This window comes from Rhamphochromis sp. 'chilingali' (genome assembly GCF_963969265.1).
Source record: "Rhamphochromis sp. 'chilingali' genome assembly, chromosome: 22".
In the NCBI taxonomy this organism is placed as follows: domain Eukaryota; kingdom Metazoa; phylum Chordata; class Actinopteri; order Cichliformes; family Cichlidae; genus Rhamphochromis; species Rhamphochromis sp. 'chilingali'.
Window position 1 is genome coordinate 11,044,311 of NC_137950.1, and position 22,631 is coordinate 11,066,941.

Consider the following 22,631-nt stretch of genomic DNA (forward strand, 5'->3'; position numbering starts at 1 on the left):
ACTGTGACTACCCTTTCAGACCCCACAGCAAAAGAGCACAAGGTGACCATCTGTTGATACAAAAAGAGCAGAAGACAATACAGACTGGGAACCAGAGCTGAGAAACATTTCCCGAGAAAGCATACTATCTGCACAAAGGATCTCTCCTGACCACAAGAGCTATTGAGAACACAGCTGGGGCTATTGATATACAAGTTTTGATACTGTCTTTCTACGGAAAGAGGCACTGGTGAGACACCTGGGATATATGAGCTTTAACAATCTGAGAAAGGCTGTGATGCGAGTGTACATTCATGTCTGTGTTGTGTCCACCTCACACACAGTCAGCTCCTTGTTGGACGTGGGCTGGGGGAAAGTACGAGCAAAAACTTCCCCAATAATGTCAGCCAGGTGTAACTGCAGCCAAGTAGAATAAGTTCAGCTGAAATAGTAGTGGTTATCTGGTGCCAAGTTTGGAGAATAATGGTGACTAATACGTTGTGAACTCAAAATACTGCACATCTTTCCTATGTGATTACTTTTTAAATTACATTTGCCACTGGCTTCCTCACATCTTTCCACTGTATTTATGTACCTGTGCTGGTTTCAGTCACCCCTGGGTTAGCCTGCTGGGGGCTCAGGTGTTCCCGCACCATCTTCTGTAGTGAGCGCATGAACACTGAGATGAGGCGGTCAATGTAGCTGGCATTGTAACTGCAGGCTGACTTCAGGATCATCAGTGTCCCTGTAAGACAAATGAAGGCAGAGGGATAAGAAGTATGGGAAATGGAACAGTTTGACAAGAAGCTTCACTTCTCTGGGGAGAGGTAACAGACACAGACACCTGCAGTCAGCTTGTGTTCATTCACGCAGCTTGATATATATATTTCCCCCCCCCTCAAGAGTGTAACAGAGGCAGAAATAAGAATGAGTAATGTTCTTCTTTGTTGCTGTTCCCCAGAGAGGAGACAAATGTTAAAATGTCACCCCCTGGCCAGACGGATGCATCACATCGCTGCGACTTTACTGCAACAGCAGGATACAGAATGCTTTTTTTTATTTTATTGACCACCACTGTAATTTTAGGAAACTGCATAAAGCAGCATTACCTTTGGACTGCTCTCAAATAGCCATTTATCACCTTGAATGGCCTATATTTTGAAACCTACTACATATTTCATCTAAAAGAAAAAAAAAAATCAAAGTCTCTTTGAAATAAGCTTCAATGAAAGCTTTTTCTATAAATACTCTGACATCTGGGTGGATAACAGTAATGTTTGTACAGGAAGAGGGGCGGAAAGCAGCAATCCTTCCCAAGACAATCTTTCCCAAACCGCTGGACTGTGGCCCCCATTTAAATAGACCAGATGTTAGCCCGAGCAGCAGAGCCCATCGGCTTGCATTTTAACGGCCCACTCAATGGCTTAACTGGTAAAAGTAACCGAGGGGCCGCTTGGTGCTGTAGTGAGAGTAGGAGATTGACTTTTTTTCACTTCTAAGTATATACCAACACAAGAGTAACCGAGGGCAAGAAAGGAGGAAAAAAAATAAATGTGAGAGTTGGTCTTACCAAAGAGCTGCGTGGGGTTAGTGTTGGTTGTTGCTTTTTCATAGTTGGTAAGCCCCTCGTAGATGACCTTTCCCACAGCAGCATATAGACACTCAAGTTCCTCATACTTAGATGCAACATTTGATGTGCCTAGAAAAACACAGCAATGTTTGTTTCAAACAAAGAACAGCTGAAAATCGAAATCACTGCCGTGCAAAGTGACGCAGTTATATTGCTGCAAGGAATCAGCATCATAATGTATTGATCACACTATGTTTCAAGCCCCTTTAGGCCTTTGTCGAAAGTGCTTTAAAACAATTCATACAATGACCTAAAACAGATGATGCTCTATTCATTTTGTATGGAAAGATGCGGGACAGTTATTCTCCCATAAGCATCTCTCCATATTTCAAAATGACACACAATCAATCACATTAAATTGCACATATATGTTAAAAACACAACCAATTACAACACTACAACAAAACATTAATTTAAACAATTACTTACAGAAATGGCACGTCTTATGAATAAAAATACAGGACTTGCAGCTTTTATAAGTCATAATTTTTTTTGTAATTATGCAAACAATTTTTGTTGGCTGTATCATAATTAGGTTTGTAAAATCCCCAAATCCCATGCCAATGAGTCTCAACACTTAATCCTTTTGGGGAAGCAAGTTTGTAAATTATATCGCCAGTATAATTCACTTCTATTTATAATTTTATCACAGTGTGGCATGACGATTTCTCAGAAAGGAATCAGATATATAGTGTTTTTTCCTGTGTGCAGCTGGTCTGGCTTCCAGTGAGAATTTAGAAATAAATCATTGCAGCTTACTAGGCTCAGTTGGGAAGATACTCATGAGACGAGAAAGAAGGGAGTGGACAGCACGTAGCACTTTGGTATTGCCGCAGGTCATGCACGCAGCGATGCCCCGCTGGAGCGGCTTGAAGTGAGCCAGGACGGCTGGGGGCTGCAGCACTGTCAACAGGAAGCAGAGAATCTCCAGTCCTGTGCAGATGTTGGAGATGTTCGCTTGGGCTGGCTGCTCCTGAGAGGTCAAAAAGGAGTAGACATTATAAGTGGAAGGTCATTTTTTTTGGTATTGCTCTTAAAACAGATAGAAATCCATTTAGACTTTTCAATAAAAGCCTCATATCTAAAAAAAAAAAAAAAAATTATTGATATGTATCTTTTTAGCCAAGCGCCCAATGCTAAAACAAAGCAATATAGATAATAGTGCAATTTCATCTGCAGACAGATGAAACAACAGAGTTTTTTTTTTTATTCCACTCAACTCAGAAATCAATACTGCTCACAAACACACACAAAAACAAGGCATTGTGATGGCTGTTAAACCAAAGATCAATGGGCAGCATCGGTTCCTAATTTTGTCTAAATTGCAAACAAGGTTTACAATGGCAGGGCCAAGAGGGTAATCTGGGACAGATCCATGGCACTGATCTTGCCTAATGAACAAGGTGACTCTGGTGATAAGGCTCCTGCTAGATATTAGGGTAGTATTGATTTGACAGTGCATTAACAGAAAAGGAACTTGTCGCTGCAGGAACCATGCAGATGCAGGCATGCCTGTGAGACTGTATATGTTTTGTGTGTCTCTCAAGTTACACTCCAAATACAACCTCCTCATGCCACTCCCCCCAGACTCTTAATCACTGCTGCGCCGAGACAATGAGATGATAAAAGGTAATCCGATTTACAGCATTGTTCATTAGTCTGAGTAAGGCAGCTAGGCAGGTAGAGCGAGGTCCCAAGGGGGTGGGCCTGCGTACATCTGCATAAAACCTACAGAAGGCCTTGTTTGTTAGACAATCCCCAAAGGGATATGGAAGGGCCGACTGAGTTTGTGTGAATGTGTGTGTGTAGGGAGAGAAAAGGGTGCGGCCGATGAAGTGATCCCCAAAAGAGAACAAGGGCAGTACGTGACAACTGGCAACGCGTGGTGATAACCTTGTCTGAACAGTGACGCCCAATCAGACCAGAGAGATGAGGAGGAAAGGAGACATGGATGAAAAGAAAGAAAGAGAATAAAAGCTGCGATAAGAGGCTGGATGGAAAAGAGATGAGAGGAGGAAGTGGTTAGACACAGAGGGAAAGGCGAGGAGAGATGAACAGAGTCACAGTGGGGCGATACAGAAAGCAAGGATGAGGGCTTTAGGATGTAGAGGGGTTTTGGGGGGTTTGAATGAGAAGGCACAGGCCAACCCGGATAGAGTGCTGTTATCTCACCACTGTCATTATTTTGTCATTATGGTGGTTGGCGCCTCACTTCATGCATTACTGATAACAGACAAAGGACTCTGAGGTGTTAGAGCAAACACTAAGACGGAGCTTAAGCGGGGACAGGGAAAACCTCTCTGGGAAGCTATTAGTTATCCTCAGCTGTTTGCTGCTTATTGCTTGGAGCTTGAACAACAACACAAAGATTGAATATTTTGATTTTATTCAGACTAGTTTGACTGAAGTACTTTGAAAAATTCTTTTACTAGTAAGTCCAAATAACAAACTTACATGAATACTCTACACAGATATAGGTTTCTTTTTTAAACATACCCCAAACAGTAATATTCACCATGGTTAAATAGTAGAAACTTTTAGACCAATTATTACTTAGACGGGTCTGAACACAGTCAATGACAACTGATTACTCAGAAAGGCAGTGCAGAATAACAGCAGTACTGACAGGTTTCACACCTAAATTATCACCTTGTATGGATCTGGCAATATGAACCATGCATGAAGTCTAATGTAACAATCATTCTCAAAGTACATGCCATCTTACCACTGTCATTAGCAGCTTGTCAAACCATTGTAGCTTCAGCTCGGCACGAGGCCACATGTCAGGCCTCAAGGCTGTCTTCATCAGGCTGACACAACGGCGAGACAACAATTCCCCTGGAGATCCAGCCACATTGGTGCTATCGTTCACCTAGAAAAGAAAGGAACATATTTGTCTAGGCACTTAATTCATGCAGCTGGAGTTCAAAAGAGGCTGGATGGATACCATCCAGGATGGATACCATCTTTCAATCAACATTCCCTGTGCAAACCTTTATAGTGATAAGCATGCACTTTAGAGAGGTATCCTTGAAAAACACATTGAATCCCTATCAGCGCTAGGTGTGATGTCCTTTGGCTGATCACAATCCCTCGGGCCAGTGAGGACATAATTTTTCTACTGGGATCAATTCAGTATCACACTACACTGTTATCGAGAGGAATACAAAGAAAAGATTATGTTGCTATAGAGTGTTCTGTGAGCACCGAGTGATCCCCAGTGGTTATAGGGAAGGTTATATTCAACAGAGATGCTTGGCTGAACAGTGAGAATGAAACTTGGCCCAAAAAATAAAGTAGGAAAAGTCAAGGTGAGTGAAATCTCAGCAGTCTATTTCAGGCCTAATAACCAAGGTCGTCAATGACTCTAGAGTGACTCCATGTGTGTGTGTTTGTGTGTGCATTATCCTCACCCAAACGAGTGGTTAGAATAATTGTGCCTACTTGGAAGGACTAATGGATGGCAAAACACGTGTGTGTGTGTGTGTGTGTGTGTGTGTGTGTGTGTGTGTGTGTGTGTGTGTGTGTGTGTGTGTGTGTGTGGCTGAGGTCTTACCTGGCAAGCAATCCTGATGAGGAAGTTGACCACAGTGTCTGTATGTTGTTTCTCAACAGGTTTGTTGTGCATGCTCTCTGTGCCTGGCATGGACTGGCTGCGGCCAAATACCTACAAACACAAACATTATAATCTGTCAAATATAGATAAACTTTTTTCTTTTTTGACAAAAGAATGATTACAGAAAGTTGTCAAAAGGCAGAAATGCTGTACAAAGGGTTTTTCGGTCTACAAAGAGGAGGCTCCAGCCACAATAAGTCTGATAACTTTTCTGACAACTTTCTGGGCAATTAATGTTTCCTCAGCTTAAGCAGAAACAAATTCTGACAAGTTAAAAAGACGCATTTTTATCTTGACATCACAAGAAGAGGCACAAAAAACAGAAATTATAACAAGAGCACAAATATTTATTACATTAACCTTTAAGTATTTGTTTTACTTTTGTAAGTGTCATTCATCCTTCCATCCTCTTAAAGGTTTTTCCAGTTAAAGATTGTAGCTGGGCTGGAGCCTATTCTAGCTGTCACTGAGCGAGAGACAGGTTTTCACTCTGTTGCAGGGCTAATAAATCTGTGATCTGTAAATCGACATACTTTAAAGGACATTTACATTTTGGAATTCATTATGAACACTTTAATACATAAAACAAGCTTTCTTTAAAACGTGTAGTTACTGCCCAATTATGCCCTCTAATCTACGACATGCAGACATTAAGCTGATTGTGGCAGAACTCCAGATGTGTCAGGCACATCACGAGGCAATTTCAGAGTCTTTAATCTAAGTATAAACTGCCTTTAGAAAGATTGGCATTAGTGCAAATTAACAAATTTGATTAAAATTTTGAACAGGCGATTTTACAACAAAGGTATCCCAAAAGACCTCAAAACAAAAGACCACAGAGGGATATGATGAAGTATATGTGACGCTGCCATACTGCTGTAAGACAAGCTGGATAACAGCAACAACTCTGCTGTCAATCCTGTTAGCAATTTTTCCCCCTCAGACTCATTCAATAAATGACTGTGGAGACAAAAAAGTAAAACTGGCTGTCTTATTAGTAGCTTTCAAACTGCACAACAAACACCCTTAGAGAAGCAAGTAACACAGGGATATCAAGTGAGAACTCTCAAGGTAAGACATTCTGTCTGGGGCACGAGGGCCCATCAGTCACAGCCACATTCGTCTGGCATCTGACTAATTACTAACTGAGCTCACCGTGGAAGCCGCTCCAGTTGCTGTACGGAATCTCTTGACGTCCTGTCCAGCCCCGGCGGATTCTAGAGACAGGCCTCTTTTCACAGCAGCCCCACTGGTCCCTTCACCACCAGGACCTACCTCAGCCTCAGATTCTGGCTGTTGTGCCAAAGAAAGGTACACACAAGAAAGGAGGAGACAAATCCAATTGTTAACACAATATAACCACAGTATGTCTCTTTCTGTACAATGCAATAAAGCTGAAGTTTGTCACTAGCTCATATAGCAACATAAGTAATGAGCATTTATGGTACACGGCTCAAGAAACGCTTTAACTGCTATGATGAATAAGGTTTATTTTGTGACTTAATGAGCGTCTTCAGTCTGAAGGAAAAAGATTTTTGTGAGAAGTGAGAAACATAATTTGGTGACTCTGTATGTCAACATCCTAGACGACCATCCCAAACTGGTACTCCTGACATCAACAGAAGTCAGTAAAAATAATGTGGTTTACCTGCTGGTCTTTGATCCTCTGCAACTCCCACTTGATGACCACCTCAGCCAGGTCCACAGCCAGCTTCCTTTGCTCTATAGTCACACTTGGAGTGAAGCCCAAACGCTGCATTGCACTGATCATGTGCTGCACCAGGTGGTGTCGGACAGGGTAATACACCTGGGGGGGGAGCACCAGGTATAACTTTGAAAAAGTATCATAATGCTGAAGTACTATAAACAAGCAATATTTTCATATCCCTTGTTCTGCTAATATTCAATTGACATCATCCACTTTGACATCAGAGCACTCCAGATTATGCAAAACACAGGTTTGTATTGGTTTTGGTTTTTTGGTGTATGTGGTTTTTTTTTAAAAATTCTAATTATTTTGTAACTGTTAGAAAACAATTACTTAAGTCGCCCTTAAGTCCAAAAAGCCTCATAAGCCATTATTTCACCACAATACATTTGAAATCCTGCAATTACCATGTGATTGAAGTGGTGACTTAATGCAGTGCATCTGTTAAATCCCTTCAACAGTTTAGAAATTGCAGACAATGTTATAAACAGTCACTCCACACTCTTTAAAGAGCTAAATTTGTGTTACTGTTGAATAACCTATGGACCTAACTGTATGATTAAAAGATAGAGTGTCACAAAAGCTTATGTTTAATATTATATACAGAAGCTGTCAGGAGGGACTGGCGCATTTTTTCTTCCACAAAGCACCACAGACAGATAGCACCAATGGTAGAGTTTAAAAGAGGCACAAAAAGTGACTACAATAGCCCCTAAGGCTAACCAGACGAATTTAAACGTCAGTATAAATTGCACTGTGGCTTGGGGCGTGTGTTCCTTTCATCTGTATCTCTCACAACTTGAACCTTTACTCTGTAAAAACCAGATGAAGTCTGGAAGAGTGGAAAACTAGTGTGGATGACAAGATTACGGGTTTTAAAAAAAACAAGCTTGTTTTGCATGAAGTGGAACCACTTAAACTCTGCGAGACCAAAAAAAACCCCATTACTCATACAAAAACAGTTCTCTGTCGTACTTGCAGCCCAAAAATGTGAGTCCAAAAAAACGTTCCTCAAAAAATTCAGAATATCTTGTCATATTGTGTTATGTTTGATACTTTGCTTAGATTTAATTAAAAAGTTGAGTTAGGTGCCTTTTGTATGCTTGAATATTCACAGGTCAGTGTTAAGAGGCTTTAACTTAAAAAACAAACAAACAGAAAGGCAGCCAACGTTGAAAGAAAAAACCTTCAGAAAGCCTGGAGAACTACTGCTCAAGCCCACTTAAAAAAGAAACAGGAAAATCCGGCTCCTTGGAAGCAAAAAAATAGAAGCAAGGACGAATGCCTCAAGACTTCTGCACAGTATTGTACGAGGCCTTCTTCCACTGCATTAGCAACAGAAGAAGCAACCAAACAATGGCCTACATATGTCATTTGCTGCAGCATCTTGTTCCTGCGCTTCTACTAGAATCACACAGAACGACTCCCAGGAAGCTTATCCTTGTGCTAGCTCCATCTGCTGCAAAACATCTAGTGTAAACCAGGGTGTCAAACTCCTTTTACATGGCGGGTCACATACAGCCCACTTTGATGTTAAAAACGGGCTGTACCAGTGAAGCCTCCTTTTCTATTAGTATAAAGAAGTTACATATTTAACTGTTTTTCTATATGATGAAGAAAACCTGCTGCGGCAAAGAAAGTAATCTGTCAGCGCAACTCTTTGAACTTAATTTGTAAGAAATAAAATGACAGAAATAAAATGAGCTCCTGGTAGCTCATTGCCCAGACTGTACAGATTAGTTTTTTGTTTTTTTCCCTTCCTTTCTTTTTCTTTTTTTGTTGTTTTGCCGAATGTGGACAGCGTACGTTTGACACCCCTAGTCTATGCACAATGCACTAATATATGGGAGGTGGACAAAAATAAAGGCAAGTCCACACATGTACAGGAAAAGTTTGTTTTTATGTACTCCAGACCTACCAGTTTAGATTTTAGAGTGATAACACATGCAAAGTTAAATGGGGTGTTCAATCACTTTGAAACTTTTAGTCAGAATAGGCAAACTCTGACATCAAATTCTTACTTAGTCTCAAGGACATGATGATACACACTTAGCCCAACTCAAGTGTCACGCTCAAGAGTCACTTAGCTTCCGAAAACTGAACTGGGACTCTCAAACACACATGCAGACAAAGGAGCTAGAGATGAGATGTCTATCTGAGGGCTTTTGTCAGTGTCAAAGAATATTAAAGCTTCTCACTTTGAGGGTAATTATAGTCGATAGAGCAGGACTTCACAGCCCCTTAATGACAGTGGCTAAGCCCTGTCCATCACATGTGCACACAGACAAACACGCACACAATCTCTCCATTTCTTTATCAAACGCACATGCACAAAGTCTCTCATCTGTCTGTCATTATCTCCTCCCCAGTGTAATTATGCTGATGTGATTACATTAGATTAGTCATCTGGCCCAGTGAGAGCGGCCTGTCAGTGAGATAGAGAGGGAAGCTGAGGGAAATGTCAGTCTTCTGCTAAAAGACTGTCGCTCTCTGACTGGTGAGGCGGTGAACATCAGCTGAAGAAGCGAGAGGGCACAAGTGTCTTTCAAGTTTATGGAGGAAAGCGAAAAGCAAGCTCGATGATCATTTGCTTTTGTTGATGACGAGTCCACATGAGCTGCTCTTTGACTCTACTGATCACTGCTGTGAAGGGTGTGTTTAATGCTGTATCTGCATTAAGTCAACTGTGGACACCAGGCGGTTGACATAATTAGACATGAGAGTCCAGCTTTTGACTTGATAACAGAGCAAAGTACAAATGATCTGGCTACAACCAATATAAAACTGAAATTAACAAAAAATCATAAACATTTTTAATTGGTCTGCATAAGATCATCTACATTTTAATGAGTATGCTCCTTTCCCATTAGGAAAGATGTGTCATGTAATTCAGAGCACTTAGATAATCAGTAAAATTAGCGTCTCAACAGTCTCCCCCCACGTGGTTCCCTGCAGTGAGCATGCTGAGAGGAGAGCCGGCAGAGACACTAAATGGATGTCTATGTGTGCACTTGAGTGGCACTTAACATCTCAGTATGTGTGGTGGCAGCTCACCTCGAAACACAAGAAATCGTAAAACAGAAAACGCTGATATTTTACTGTCATCCTCAGAAGCATATTACTTTTGCTATTATTAAGTGGTATAACAAATCTGTCATAAATAATTTAAATGACAGAAGGAAGAGCTCCATCCATCCCAGGAGGATATCATGGGGACTCAATACTTTTGGTAGTAGTGGTCTGACATATGGAAGTCTGCTGCTGCCTAAGTTGCATTAATGTGTGTGCTTTTTTTTTTCTTTTTTAAATCTACTCACCCTGAAGTGTTGCACAATGAGATGCAGTATGTGAACCAGCTGTGGTACAGTATGCCCCTCCTCCACAATGATTTTGCGAGTCCAGTGCGTCAACATCTGGTGGCCGTCCTCCATGCGTGCAGGCACTGCCGGAGTCAAGATGGCCATAGCCTGGCGGACTATGGCCCGGGCCTCCATTGTGTGGGCTTTCAACAGGCTGTGGAAGACCTGTACAGAGCAGAGATCGCATGTCTAATTTACCAACATACCATATACTTGGCTAAAATTTACTGTCCCTTAAAAGTGCTGTTTTCCTGCCTACACATTTAGAGAAGATAGAAAAAGCACACAAACCACACACACACACACACACACACACACGCGCACACACGCACACACGCACACACACCTTCCTTACAGAGTTGGGAAAAAAATGAAAGAAGCTGATGACAGGCATAAATGCAAATGCTTCATCACTTGAGTTGTTAAGCTGGCTCCACAACTGCTAAACCCATCAACACAAGATACAAAATTTAAAAGTGGGGTAATCTAAGAAGTAGAGCTGGGCGATAGAACGATAACGATATGTATCGCGATATAACTTTTACTCGATAGAGAAATTAAGCTATCGCGATAGACCTCGCCGCTCTTGTCCTCTTTAAAAAAAAAAAAAAAAAAAAAAAAAAAAAAAAAAAAAAGGTCAGCCAATCCAAATTAAGTAGCGCAGAGCCGAACCAATCACAGCCGCAGCGTCACGTCGCGTGACTTGTTACCTACAGCACAAGTGCCAAGCCGCACGTGTGTTTGTTTGGGAAGCAGCCAGCGGGTAATGGAGCCAGCGCGTAATGGAGGAAATGAGTGTGCCAACCGAGCGTGACCGAAGAGAAAACAGATGATGGTTCCAATGCCGGAGAGATTGTTGAACGGAAGAGCCATAGAAGTTCTGTAGTGTGAAGGTATTTCGGCTATTTCAAGTCTGACAAAAAACAGTAGCGTGCACTGTAAATTGTGCCGAAAGCAAGTCTGGAAATACAATAAACTGGTGCATGCGTCACACTGTGCGCCACGTTATTGTTTCGGTGAAATGAATTTCTACAATACTGTTACTGTTAATTCTACTCTCTGCAGTGTTTAAATGCTTACATATACACACAGTTACTGTCCGTCCACACATACGACTCGGTTCTGCTTCTATGCCCCAGCTTTGTTTACTTTTTCCCACCGAGGCTTCTAGACTTCTGATTGGCCAACATTTCTGCACGGTTAGGAATCTAGCGCCACCTGCTGCTTTGGCATGTTCATAGCAGCGTTTTCCTTCATTTCTGCCTTTATGTGTGGACGGGATTATTTTTTTAAAACGAAAACGGAAAATCTCCGTTTTCAAAAATACCCGTGTACGTGTGGACGTAGCCTCAGTCTCTGACTGGAAGCGCTAATTCATCATTCGGCTTTTGTCAGACTAAAGTAACTGTTAAAACTGTTTGAAAAGCTAAGCTATACAACAAGGAGAGATTGAGAATTTCCTTTTAGTTCTCAGTTTATTTGATATTGACAAAAGTTAGTCAGTTTTGTCTGTTCTTCTGTAAAACAAACTAAGATTTATTTTTAGAATTAATATTTTGTTTCTAAGTGGAATTGACAATTTAGTCTGTTTCGTTTGTTCTATTTTGAAACTTAAACGCTTTAGCGGCTGCCTTTTGTGTAGTTTGCAATATTTGCCTTTATTTATCTGAAAAAGTCTCATGTTCCTTAAGTACATCTACCCTGTTGAACTTATTATGGGAAATAAATATTTAAATAAAAACAAGCTGCTGATTATTTCACATTTTACTTGTGAGCAACGGCACATTTAAATCTTACAAATATAGTTATTTGGCTTATATCGTGATAGATATCGTTATCGCCTGAAATGAAAAAAACATATCGTGATATGAAAAAATCTCATATCGCCCAGCTCTACTAAGAAGTGATATTTCAAAAACTCAACATAAAACAAGACGCACAACTTATGAATAATAATATTGCCTTTTCACGCTCATCTGTTAGATGCATGAAAGCAGGCAATACATTAAGTAACATAATGCTGGATATCTAACTCGAAAAACAAAAGAAGATCAGGCCATGCAGATGGCACTCACAGCACTCAAGACTGCCATCTGCATGGCCTGTTCCTGCACTTCTTACTCCCTTGCCTCTTTGCTAACCCAGTCCTTTATATTCCCTCTACCTCTAGACGAAGACAGCCTTTGATTAAAATCTCTGTCCATGTCAGCCACAAGCCTGCACAGGATCTCAGAAGTCTGCCGATGAACGGATTTCTTTCTTAGTTCTTTCTTACATCAGTACATCATAATCTTCTGCAGGCTTGCTCTTTAATGTGACTGCATGCAGTTCAAGCTCCTGCAGCACTGAAAGTGATATGTAAATATTACTAAATCTGACATAGTAGGACCGTCGTCTGAAACTTTTACAGAAAAACCATTGAGGTGCTCATTTGGCCATGAAGCTGACACATTCAGAGGCCGACAGATTAATGGAAGTGCATGGCTGAAAGGGGCTTTAGTGAACCAGGGGCACCCAAAATAGTTCCTCTGACTTCACAACTACACAGCATTTTCTTCATAAGTGTGACTCAGAAAGCAAAGGTACCTTTCTAAGTGTACGCCGTTTTCTACTGTGAATTCATCTGCTATGTTCCATTTTCAAATCCATCTTTTGTCATTTTTCTGTTGTGTCCCTTTTCGGCATTGAAACATTTATTAGCTCTCACCTGCAGGACAATCTTCTTGTGAATGGCAAACTTTGCGATGATGTGGGCCAGCAGTAAGTGACCACTGTATTTACAGGCAGGATCAACGCAGGCTTTAGGCAGAAGGCACGGCCAGGCAAAAGTCATAAGACGACGCAGCTTGCTGTTGCGTGACTTGTTGTTGTCATGAATATGGTGGGGAGCGTGCTCCACTAGCAGGGTGGAGAACTGCAGTAGGCAGATTCGCAGAGAGTCCAGCAGGTCAGCCTGCTTCTCCGGGTCCAGAACCTTGGAGAGGGATAGGAAAGAAGTGCCATTAAAAATTGCTGGGCAATACAGGAAAATTATACCGTTTTTGCAATCTATAGCAGAATTGGCACAGAACATTTTCAGGAGCTTGACTTGGTGGGATGTTGTATTAACACTACTAAAACTTCTCACAAAAAATACTTTAGCCCTGTTATGCTAATTCTTAACAACTCCAGTTGGAGATCAATAAGTCTCCTCATATGTAGATAAACAATAAGCCGAAACTCACTCTATTGAATAATCTGTACTTAAATTTCTAGAGTGTAACACAGTTCATTGATTCTGAATGACACTTTACAACAACACAATCTAATTTTACATATACTGAAAACCTTGCATCACTCAAACCACCCAAATACCAATTCCCCAAAGAGAATGTACAGAAGACAGCACAGTACATAGGGAGACAGGGAGGTGAGGTAGGAAATCAGTTTTATCCAGACTGTAGAGGAGCTATTAGCAGCCATTAGGATTGGTGTTAGTCAGTGATGAGATCTGCCACAGTACAAACAAACATGCCGACCTTTAGCATGGTCACAATGTGACATTTACACCAGAAATTATAGTCTGATGAATCAAACGTGATAACAAACAGAGAGGAGCTTCTGGGAGGAAGAAAGAAAAATCAAAGACATGTAGGGAAAAAAAGGAAGAAGAAAGAGATGAAATGACAGTAATTAAAGTGTAAGGCCATGAGAGAAGAAGATGACTAAATAGGATGTAGCTGATGATGACTCAGAAAGGAGAGATGTTGGGCTGATAGGACATTATGAGAGGAAATGCAGCAGGTAATGAAATCAGAAACAGGAACACAAAGAGACACAAAGTCATGGAATAAACAGACAGCAAGGGTTGTCTGCTGACTGTGAGAAGAAAATGGTAAGAACGGTAAGAAGAGGAAAAATATGAATAACAAGATAATAAATCCATGTATTTTATGGATTTAGACAGATAGAGATAGCATGTGTACCTTGGTGATGAAGACACTGGTAATGCTTTCAGGGTTGTCTCCTTCAGGGTTGGGCGGTCCGAGCAGCTGCTCACCTTCTCCCTTCTCAAAGCTATACAGGAAGGCTGGATTCAAGATGTGCTGCAGCACCTATTAAAGAAGAAAAGTGGAGTTTACAGCTTTGACCCTTTCAAGAGAGATTACAATGGATGATTCCACCGATAGCACACTTTCAAGAAAGGAGAAACTAATCAGTGAAATCACCTAGTGTACCCTTTTCAAACCTACATTAAAGAAAACCCTGCACACAATCAGCCCTCAGTGGCAAATACATAAGTGATTACACAGAAAGGGGTAGGAACAAGAAGAGAATACTTTCCGGACTGATAATAACAGCAAAAAATAAATAATAAAAACAACTGGATTGTACAGAGAGAGAGAAAAAAGACACATTTGACCACAGCAATGTCAAATGTGGCACCAAATGATTGCAATAAATAATTTAAAGAGCAAAAAGAAAACAATTTCCTCTCTGAGGCAAAACTAAAGAAACAATGTATTTCCTTAATTAATCTACAAGCATTTAAAGCAAAAACAAAAGTCAATAAGATTTAGAGTATCTTAACAGGGAATGTGAATGAGGGCTTGATTAGTTTGTAAAATCCGACTAACCCAACCACTATACAGCTAACGACTGCATTTATTAAAGAAGCTGCTATCTATTAATGAACACCCCTATTCAATCCATCACTGGGAGGACAGGGCATCGCTCAGTGGAGAATGAGCTGTGGTAGCATATGTTCCATCTCCTCCATTAGCACAATATTCGCTCTCTTTCTCACACGCTGAACACACACTGAGCATTACTCTGTTTTTCAGTGTCATCTATTCCTATTAATTCTAAGCTTCTCTGATATCAATCATTGTACGATAACAGCATCATTTTGTAATGCCACTGATGATGTGCTCCTGCAGGAGTTCTGGGCGAGTGGCCTAGATCACATTCTGCAGGTGTCTTAATTATCTTAAATTTCATTTTCAATTCACATATAACAAGTGTGTGTGTGTGTGTGTGCGCGTGTGTGTGTGTTGCAGTTAGGGCTGCTCAATTAATCTAATTTTAATCACGATTACGATCTGGGCTTTCAACGATCATTAAAAATGACTGAGCCGATTATTAGCCCCTCCCTAATTTATCCGCGACACCTTAAAGGCCGGTTCGTGAAAATATTGTCGGGCATAAACCGGTCCGTGGCGCAAAAAAGGTTGGAGACCGCTGATTAAGAGGACCCGAGGGAAGCTCGGAAAGCTAAGCAGAAGTTATTTGGAGAGTGACTGCCGTTGGTTGAAAAGAGAGTTTAAAAAAAAAAACTTCAGTGGTGTTGCACACTATTTTATATTATTTTTTAAAGTCATTGTTAACCCTTTAAAGCCGGTCAGAGCAGCACGCTCCGTTTTGCTTAACTATTTTTAAATCCCTGTAGAACCTGAACCATGTAAGCTAGCGCAATAATTTGTTTTGCATATGAAACCGGAGGAGTTGTACTTACATCTGATGCCATCAGCTTGTCCTCGGTCACGGTTTCGTTCCACATATAGCTTTGCAAAAATTGCATAAAAAGCGCTTGCAGGAACAAAAACATAATATTCCAGAAACACGCTTTGCCGATTCGATCAGCTGTTCGTAACACTTCCCACAGTGAAATGATGCACATGCTGTTTTCTTTGCAAATTTGCATCATAGGATTGTTTTTTGTTTTTCCTGCAGTATATAAAAATTGCTGTATCTCCAAAATAAAACTATGAAGACACTCAAAATAAATTTCCTGTGGTGGGAAACTATTTTTTGCAACTTTATTGTATTTATAGTTTTGAGGGATAAGCCTCTTAAATTTCTCCAAGTAGAAATATATGTAAACAAAACAAAAGCGATTTTCAATTTTTTTTGTAGTTTATTGCACTTTTTTGCAATTTATGTAATTACTATGGACTTAATGCATACATATTATTAAAATATGGGCTATAACAGTTGTATTGATGTATAGCAACTTGAAATGCTCCCACAAATGGCACTACAGCATGTAAAAAAAAATAATATAAGCTCTGGTGGACTTGGTTCTATAGTAGGTCTTAAAGGGTTAAATAAATATCGTCAAATAATCGTGATCTCAATTTCAGTGAAAATAATCGTGATTATCATTTTTGCCATAATCGAGCAGCCCTAGTTGCAGTGCCCATAGATTTCCTCTCTGAGCTCAATTAAGGGGAGCTGTGATAACTGGGGTGGTGAGTGGTGGGTGGTTGAAGGGGGGTCTTTTAATGTCTTTATATAAACCAGAAAAAAATGAATGGCTCGAAGCCACAATGAATGTGTGATGACGACAATCACTACTAGATGTAAACAGTACATTCATTTTACACATGACTAGATAAAGAGATGCAGTCTCCCTTTGAGTGCACATAACCAAGGAGAGTAGATGAAGTTAAGAACTCGGCTTCAATAACGTGATTCACTTAAAATGGTTTGATTATTTGTTTGAATAATAATTATGTTAACTAAAAGACAATGTATGTTAGTAATAGAGTTGCTCACTCAATATTTTGAATGTGAAAAATCAAATTAATTTTTAACAATCGTCTTCCTTCATCTAAATGATGTAACTGTCAAGAATCCTTAATCTTCCTCATCGCTGTTTAGATTATTGTGCCAGACAGGGTACAGGTATTAAAAACTTGCACACGTGCTTACTGTTTAATGTCTCTACTCGGGGAAGGGATTAATCGTACATATTGTAAAAAAAATGTTCTACTACACTCTTTCTCATGTTGGAACAAAGAAGCAGCAGAAAGCAAAACAGATGCACGGCACATCATAAATTTCATATATTTGTTTGTTTGCTCGTCGACTGGAGATGGATTCTGCAAATAATGAAACGCCTTTGAATAGAAGAGCAGCACAAAAATGGTTTTCTATAAGAAGTGTTTGGATAAAACAAAAAGAAGGAACACAGCAGCAGTACCAGCAGCTCGGGGTCAGCCTGCACTACCGTAGATGATTCATTGCTGCTGTCCCATTCTGCTGTCTCTCTCCTTCTCTCTCTCTAGACACTCCTCTGTTTGAAATACTCTCCTGGACCTTTCTGATGTTCTATACGAACCTGAATTTCTAACTCCCAGATTTCCCGAGAAACTGCAAGCGCACAGACTCACACACTTTCCTATGATAAATGCTACAGGCAATTATTTAAATGTCAATGGAGGCAACACCCACGCTCATTCTCATGCTCACTACTCGTACACCAATCAACACAAACATATTCGCACAGAAACACATCACGCCTGTCAGTCTGGGTCTCTGCCTCATCTGCACAGCCAGCATCTGCTGCACACCAGCGGAGGACAATTAAGGCGGAAAAACAACAATAGGAGCAAAATTTTGCTGGGGGGGGTGGGCTGAGCATGGTGGGGTGCTGAAGCTCTGCTAGCTAAGAGAGTAAACCTTGCTGAAAATTCTAATGCAGCATTTCCACCCAAAAAGAAAAATACAGAGAAATGAGCTGGCTGAACTCTCTCTCCTCTGCCTTTATTCTGCCTCTCATTTTCAGAGCCCGTATGCAGCTCAAGGAATGCAAACTGAATACAAGCAAAAGGGACAGGTGCAGTGAGCAGCACCAGAAACACTGTTTGTCCTTGGATTTTAGTGGTGTGTGTGCACATGGCATGGTGTGCCTGTGAGTCTACAGTTTTGTGTGCCTACCACACAACCATTTGGGTATGTGCTATTGTGTGCCAGGACAGGCCTTCCCCACTGACCCGTTTGTACTTAACAGCAGTGCTGTTGCTTCTCTGTGCCAGGTTATGTGCCATTACAGCTGTTCGAAATATGTGTTTGTGGGTGTGGGTGTGTGTTTGTGCCGATGCCTGCATGCGGGAGAGGGAGCTTAATTAAAATGCAGCCTGAATGACTGTAATGCTTGCAGCAGCAGGTCAGGTAGAGACTACAGAAGCATTCATCTGTGAGCCTCTGAGGTCCTAGAACCAGACAAAATGACCTTCCCCACTCTATCAAAGAACTTCTGGTACAAAACACTAACTATAAAAGTCACACAGATCAGGTCCCTAAATGCTGCATGTCCAATAGTTGAGAAGGAAAGTAATCGAGCCGTGGAGATGGGGAGCTTATGATGAATATGATATTATTAAATCTCTCTCTCTACAATGAAAAAAAGCCCAGAACATAAATTTAGTGTTATTTTCAATGAGTTTTTTAAAAGGATCATATTTATCAAATGTGTTTTGTTTTATTTTTAATAAGGCTGCTTTATAGTATTAAAATTGCTGCATCAATGACAACAAGATGTCCTTAGAGTCCCGTTTTAAATTGAAACATCTTGTTTTGCAAAATCCAGCTTTTGTGGACATGCAAACCTGAAGAACTCCACTACATAAAACAAAATAAAGTCCATGATTGCTTGTGCAGACACTGCATCATGAAGCAATAAAACCAAAACATGACACATAACATGCAGCAAAATATTTGCATTATGGCTCGATATCGTTCATTCTGGATGCGTGCCCACACATAATCAGTGTGTGCTATTCAGCCGTGGTCAGTATGGGTCACAGATGTTAAAGTATCTGACAGGAATGGTATTACATATCTACCATCATAATAATCCCTCAACACACACTGCCAAAGCACCTTCCATCCATCATTCGAGTACCTATTCTACACCAGGCCAAAGGGGAGCTGCAGCCTGTTTTACTTCAGCATGGGGTGGATACATCTGGATGGGTCAGTCTTTCACAGGATTAATATGATGTTTGGTCAACAAATGTATTTAAAATGTGCAAATAGTATGAGATCTCTGGTCAGAGGTGGAGGGATGACTGTTTTAAATAGTCTTAATTGAATTAAACTACACCATTCAAACAAATATCCAATGAATTTCAGTTGATTAATCATTTATTGTCTTACATGTGTGTAACGATGAATACATAAAATTCCAAAATAAGCTTATATTTAATAATAACATAGTACCAATTTTAAAATCAGATATGCTGTCTTTGCATGATTTTCAGTTAAATAGAGGAATGGACTTATTTGCAAAATATTTCACTTTTTCTTTTTCCTTTTTTTTTTTTTTTGTTAAATGGGTTATAGGCATTTATCCCCCTGACGCACAATATGTTGTAAGGAAGCGTAGGCAGAGGTTGGGATACTGTGCGTCGTGCTGATTATAGAGACAGAAGTGCTGACCTGAAAGCATATTTAAGTGCACCATCATCGCTAATGTGAGTTACTACATCTGGCCTTGTGGATGCTGCTCGTGTCATCATAAAAGAGTAGACAACCAGTCGGATACTTTAACTACAAACAGTATACCAACAGTATAGTGCTTGTTGTCATGTTATACATTTACTGATCGCGCTATTGGATCAGTTTAGGCTACACTGCTTTTTCAGCATGTCATACGCAAAACTGTATTCTACCTCCAGGCATCACTTCAATGTCAATTTCAAAAGAGGGTAAATATCTGCAGCCTGTACTTATAAACTAACGTTTTTCGTCTGATTGGATGTATACATACCTTTGCTTTAAGCTCATCGTTGAAGTGGGGATCATTAAACTCAACGAAACGGAAGAACAGGGCACGTTTCTGAGGAATGGAGTAATTCTTGGGAATTTCCTCCTCCATATACTCCTTCAGGAAGGTCATGTTGCACAGGAAGCGACCCGTAAAGGCCCTCAGCAGCTGGAACAGCAGCTCAATCTCAGAGTAGTTACGCCTATTAAGAGAGAGAGTGGATAAGTTCAGTGCACAGACACAAAGAGATGTGGCTAACGTTAACAACGGGGACACTATAAAACACAACTTTCAAATAACCTTAGAAACCAACGCACTGTTAATTAGCCACTTTTATATATATTTTTTTCTAAGCAGAACTTTGTTTGTCAAAGGAAGGTTGACTGAACTCATTACACTAAGCTAAAATTACTGGCTGAAGTGTTTGGGGGTTAATTGCAAGGTCTGAAATAAACATCTGCTAAATGCCTAGTGCACCAAGTGTGCTAGCACTTTCTCAGTGCTCACACAGAAAGGAAAGGGTCAGAAGGTCATTTGTGATTGGAATGTCACTTGAGTAAAGTTGGAAAATGCAGTAACTTTAAAAATGTGCATTATTAACCTGTAGTGCTCACACTACTGAAACTATCAACTAACACTCTAATGGTCACTAAGTCTTCAACAAAGCTCATTAGCACTGCCTGGTTGCTGTTTTTGGGGTTTCACATCAGTCCACTGACAACATTTCATATCAACAGGCAAATTCAGTGTGCAACATCTATGAAAACTGCAACATTTCATTTTCATTACAATTTCAGCAAATCTACTTACTTGCAGTAGCTTAGCAAGCAATAGGCCAGCAGCTTTGGCTCCTTCCAGTTAGTGGCTGCCATGTTGTCTTTGCGATGTCTTTCCTGGAAGGCCTCGCTGACCCAGACTCGCCTCAGCTGGCTGACCAGGGAGTGCTGCCCTGCAAGCCAGCCCTCATCATTCTTCACTATGATGCTAATAATCTGAACAGATGTGAAGATGAACGAGGTTAAATTAGTTAAGGATAAATAACAGAAATATGAGTTAAGCTGTATATAGATTTGGATCAAAAACTGCCGAGACATCCCTGAGTATAACAACTGTGTGAATGTGAGTCCACCTTAAAGAACAGACTGAATTCTGCATACCTTAATAGCTTGAAACTGCAGGTCTAGTCTGGCTGTGGCAGTAGAGGGAGATCCAGGTCGAACAGTTGCTGCAGTGCCAGCAGAAACAAGCAGGGGGACGAAGCGGTTGGGATTAGAGGCCAACACGTCTCGTAATGGCTTGGCATCCTTGTGTTTCAAAAAACTCTGCATGTGAACAAAAACACCTACTGTAACTATAACACAAAAGAAAATGTATACTATAACAATAGACTACAAGGTCCACCCCATTCAATCACCAACAGTGCATAGCAGATATACAGACTTGTGATACTGAACGATGAAGAAAATTAGGAAATTTTACTGGAGCAATCCATCTCAATTCTGTGTTAATAGGACCACTGAGGCTCGAAACACTCAATACATTTCCGAATACAGCCCATTGCAAATGCAACAAAGAAGCAAAATACATTTTTAATGGCAAATGTGTCAATGAAAAGACTGAGGGGACGGCTACTTAGAGCTCCTATTGTCTGACCATGAACATGCGGCTCCACTGGGGGTCGTTGAGTGTAGCCTCCATCATGAAAAGCTCCACTGTCTGAGATGGGTGACGCGTCAGGAACTTGATCAAAGGCTCCCTGAACGGGCTGCCAGCCTAGTGCGAGACAAAATAATGAGGAAACTGAAGGAACATAAGCAAAGGAAACAGCCTGAAGAAGAAGGGATGAGAATTACTTCACAGTAAATATGGACTCCATCACTTCCTTGTGAAGATTTTGATTATAACATTTAATCCTGCATCCTCTAAATCACATATAAAGCATTTCTTTCCCTCTTTTATTGTATTTATTAAATAAGACCCAACACTTACTTTCTGGCCCCATTCACCCTCTTAAACATAACCGGAATAACCAGAAAAGCATGTCTAATTTCTGACATGTGGCTCAGGGGGTTGGGAAGCGCATCTGTAACCGGAAGGTTGCCGGTTCGATCCCTGGGCTCTCTGTCCTGGTCGTTGTGTCCTTGGGCAAGACACTTTACCCTACCGCCTACTGGTGTTGGCCAGAGGGGCCGATGGCGTGATATGGCAGCCGCGCTTCTGTCAGTCTGCCCCAGGGCAGCTGTGGCTACAACCGTAGCTGCCTCCACCAGTGTGTGAATGTGAGAGTGAATGAATAGTGGCATTGTAAAGTGCTTTGGGTGCCTTGAAAAGCGCTGTATAAATCCAATCCATTATTATTATGTCTAAATCCTTAATGATAGATACTTTGTTAATGGAAGAAACAACTAAAACCGCCCTCTTTTTGAACTGTTTGGGAGCGATCTATTTGCTAATCATCCAACTGCTTTCACTGCCTGCCCGATGCAGTTTTACACCACTGTTAGATATTACCTACAACTCCATCTACATAATGCAATTGGTTTCCTACCTCTATGAGCATGGCCCTCTCAGTCTTCATGACCACCTCTAGTAGAGGTTTGACTAGAGTCTGCGGTGCCGCTGGGATCAGGTGGAAAAGGTTAATGATGGCTGAACAGATCTTCATCTCCTACAGGAAGATTCAAAGACATACAACAAAGGGAACAAAGGAGTGGATGAAATTCTTGGACAGATGAGCTGCACACAAACATCATTCCTGACAGACAGTCTTGATCAACAGCCACTGTGGAAAGACGAGGATGAACCTC

The 22,631-nt window shown here is 40.8% G+C and overlaps 1 protein-coding gene across 1 annotated transcript in view; it reads right to left on the bottom strand.

Annotated features, from left to right (window-relative positions):
- The window catches only part of trrap (transformation/transcription domain-associated protein), an 83,068-nt gene that overhangs the window by 38,127 nt on the left and 22,310 nt on the right, over positions 1 to 22,631 (bottom strand). Inside the window, exons 32-46 of the mRNA XM_080872358.1 lie at positions 22,373 to 22,492; positions 21,478 to 21,597; positions 20,982 to 21,146; positions 20,635 to 20,816; positions 19,828 to 20,026; positions 14,258 to 14,386; positions 13,000 to 13,266; positions 10,251 to 10,457; positions 6,874 to 7,032; positions 6,381 to 6,518; positions 5,166 to 5,276; positions 4,335 to 4,481; positions 2,369 to 2,582; positions 1,550 to 1,678; positions 575 to 724 (exon numbers count right to left, since the gene is read on the bottom strand). Coding sequence (XP_080728484.1) covers positions 575 to 724; positions 1,550 to 1,678; positions 2,369 to 2,582; positions 4,335 to 4,481; positions 5,166 to 5,276; positions 6,381 to 6,518; positions 6,874 to 7,032; positions 10,251 to 10,457; positions 13,000 to 13,266; positions 14,258 to 14,386; positions 19,828 to 20,026; positions 20,635 to 20,816; positions 20,982 to 21,146; positions 21,478 to 21,597; positions 22,373 to 22,492 — 2,437 coding nt within the window. The remainder of the gene's footprint in view (positions 1 to 574; positions 725 to 1,549; positions 1,679 to 2,368; positions 2,583 to 4,334; positions 4,482 to 5,165; positions 5,277 to 6,380; positions 6,519 to 6,873; positions 7,033 to 10,250; positions 10,458 to 12,999; positions 13,267 to 14,257; positions 14,387 to 19,827; positions 20,027 to 20,634; positions 20,817 to 20,981; positions 21,147 to 21,477; positions 21,598 to 22,372; positions 22,493 to 22,631) is intronic.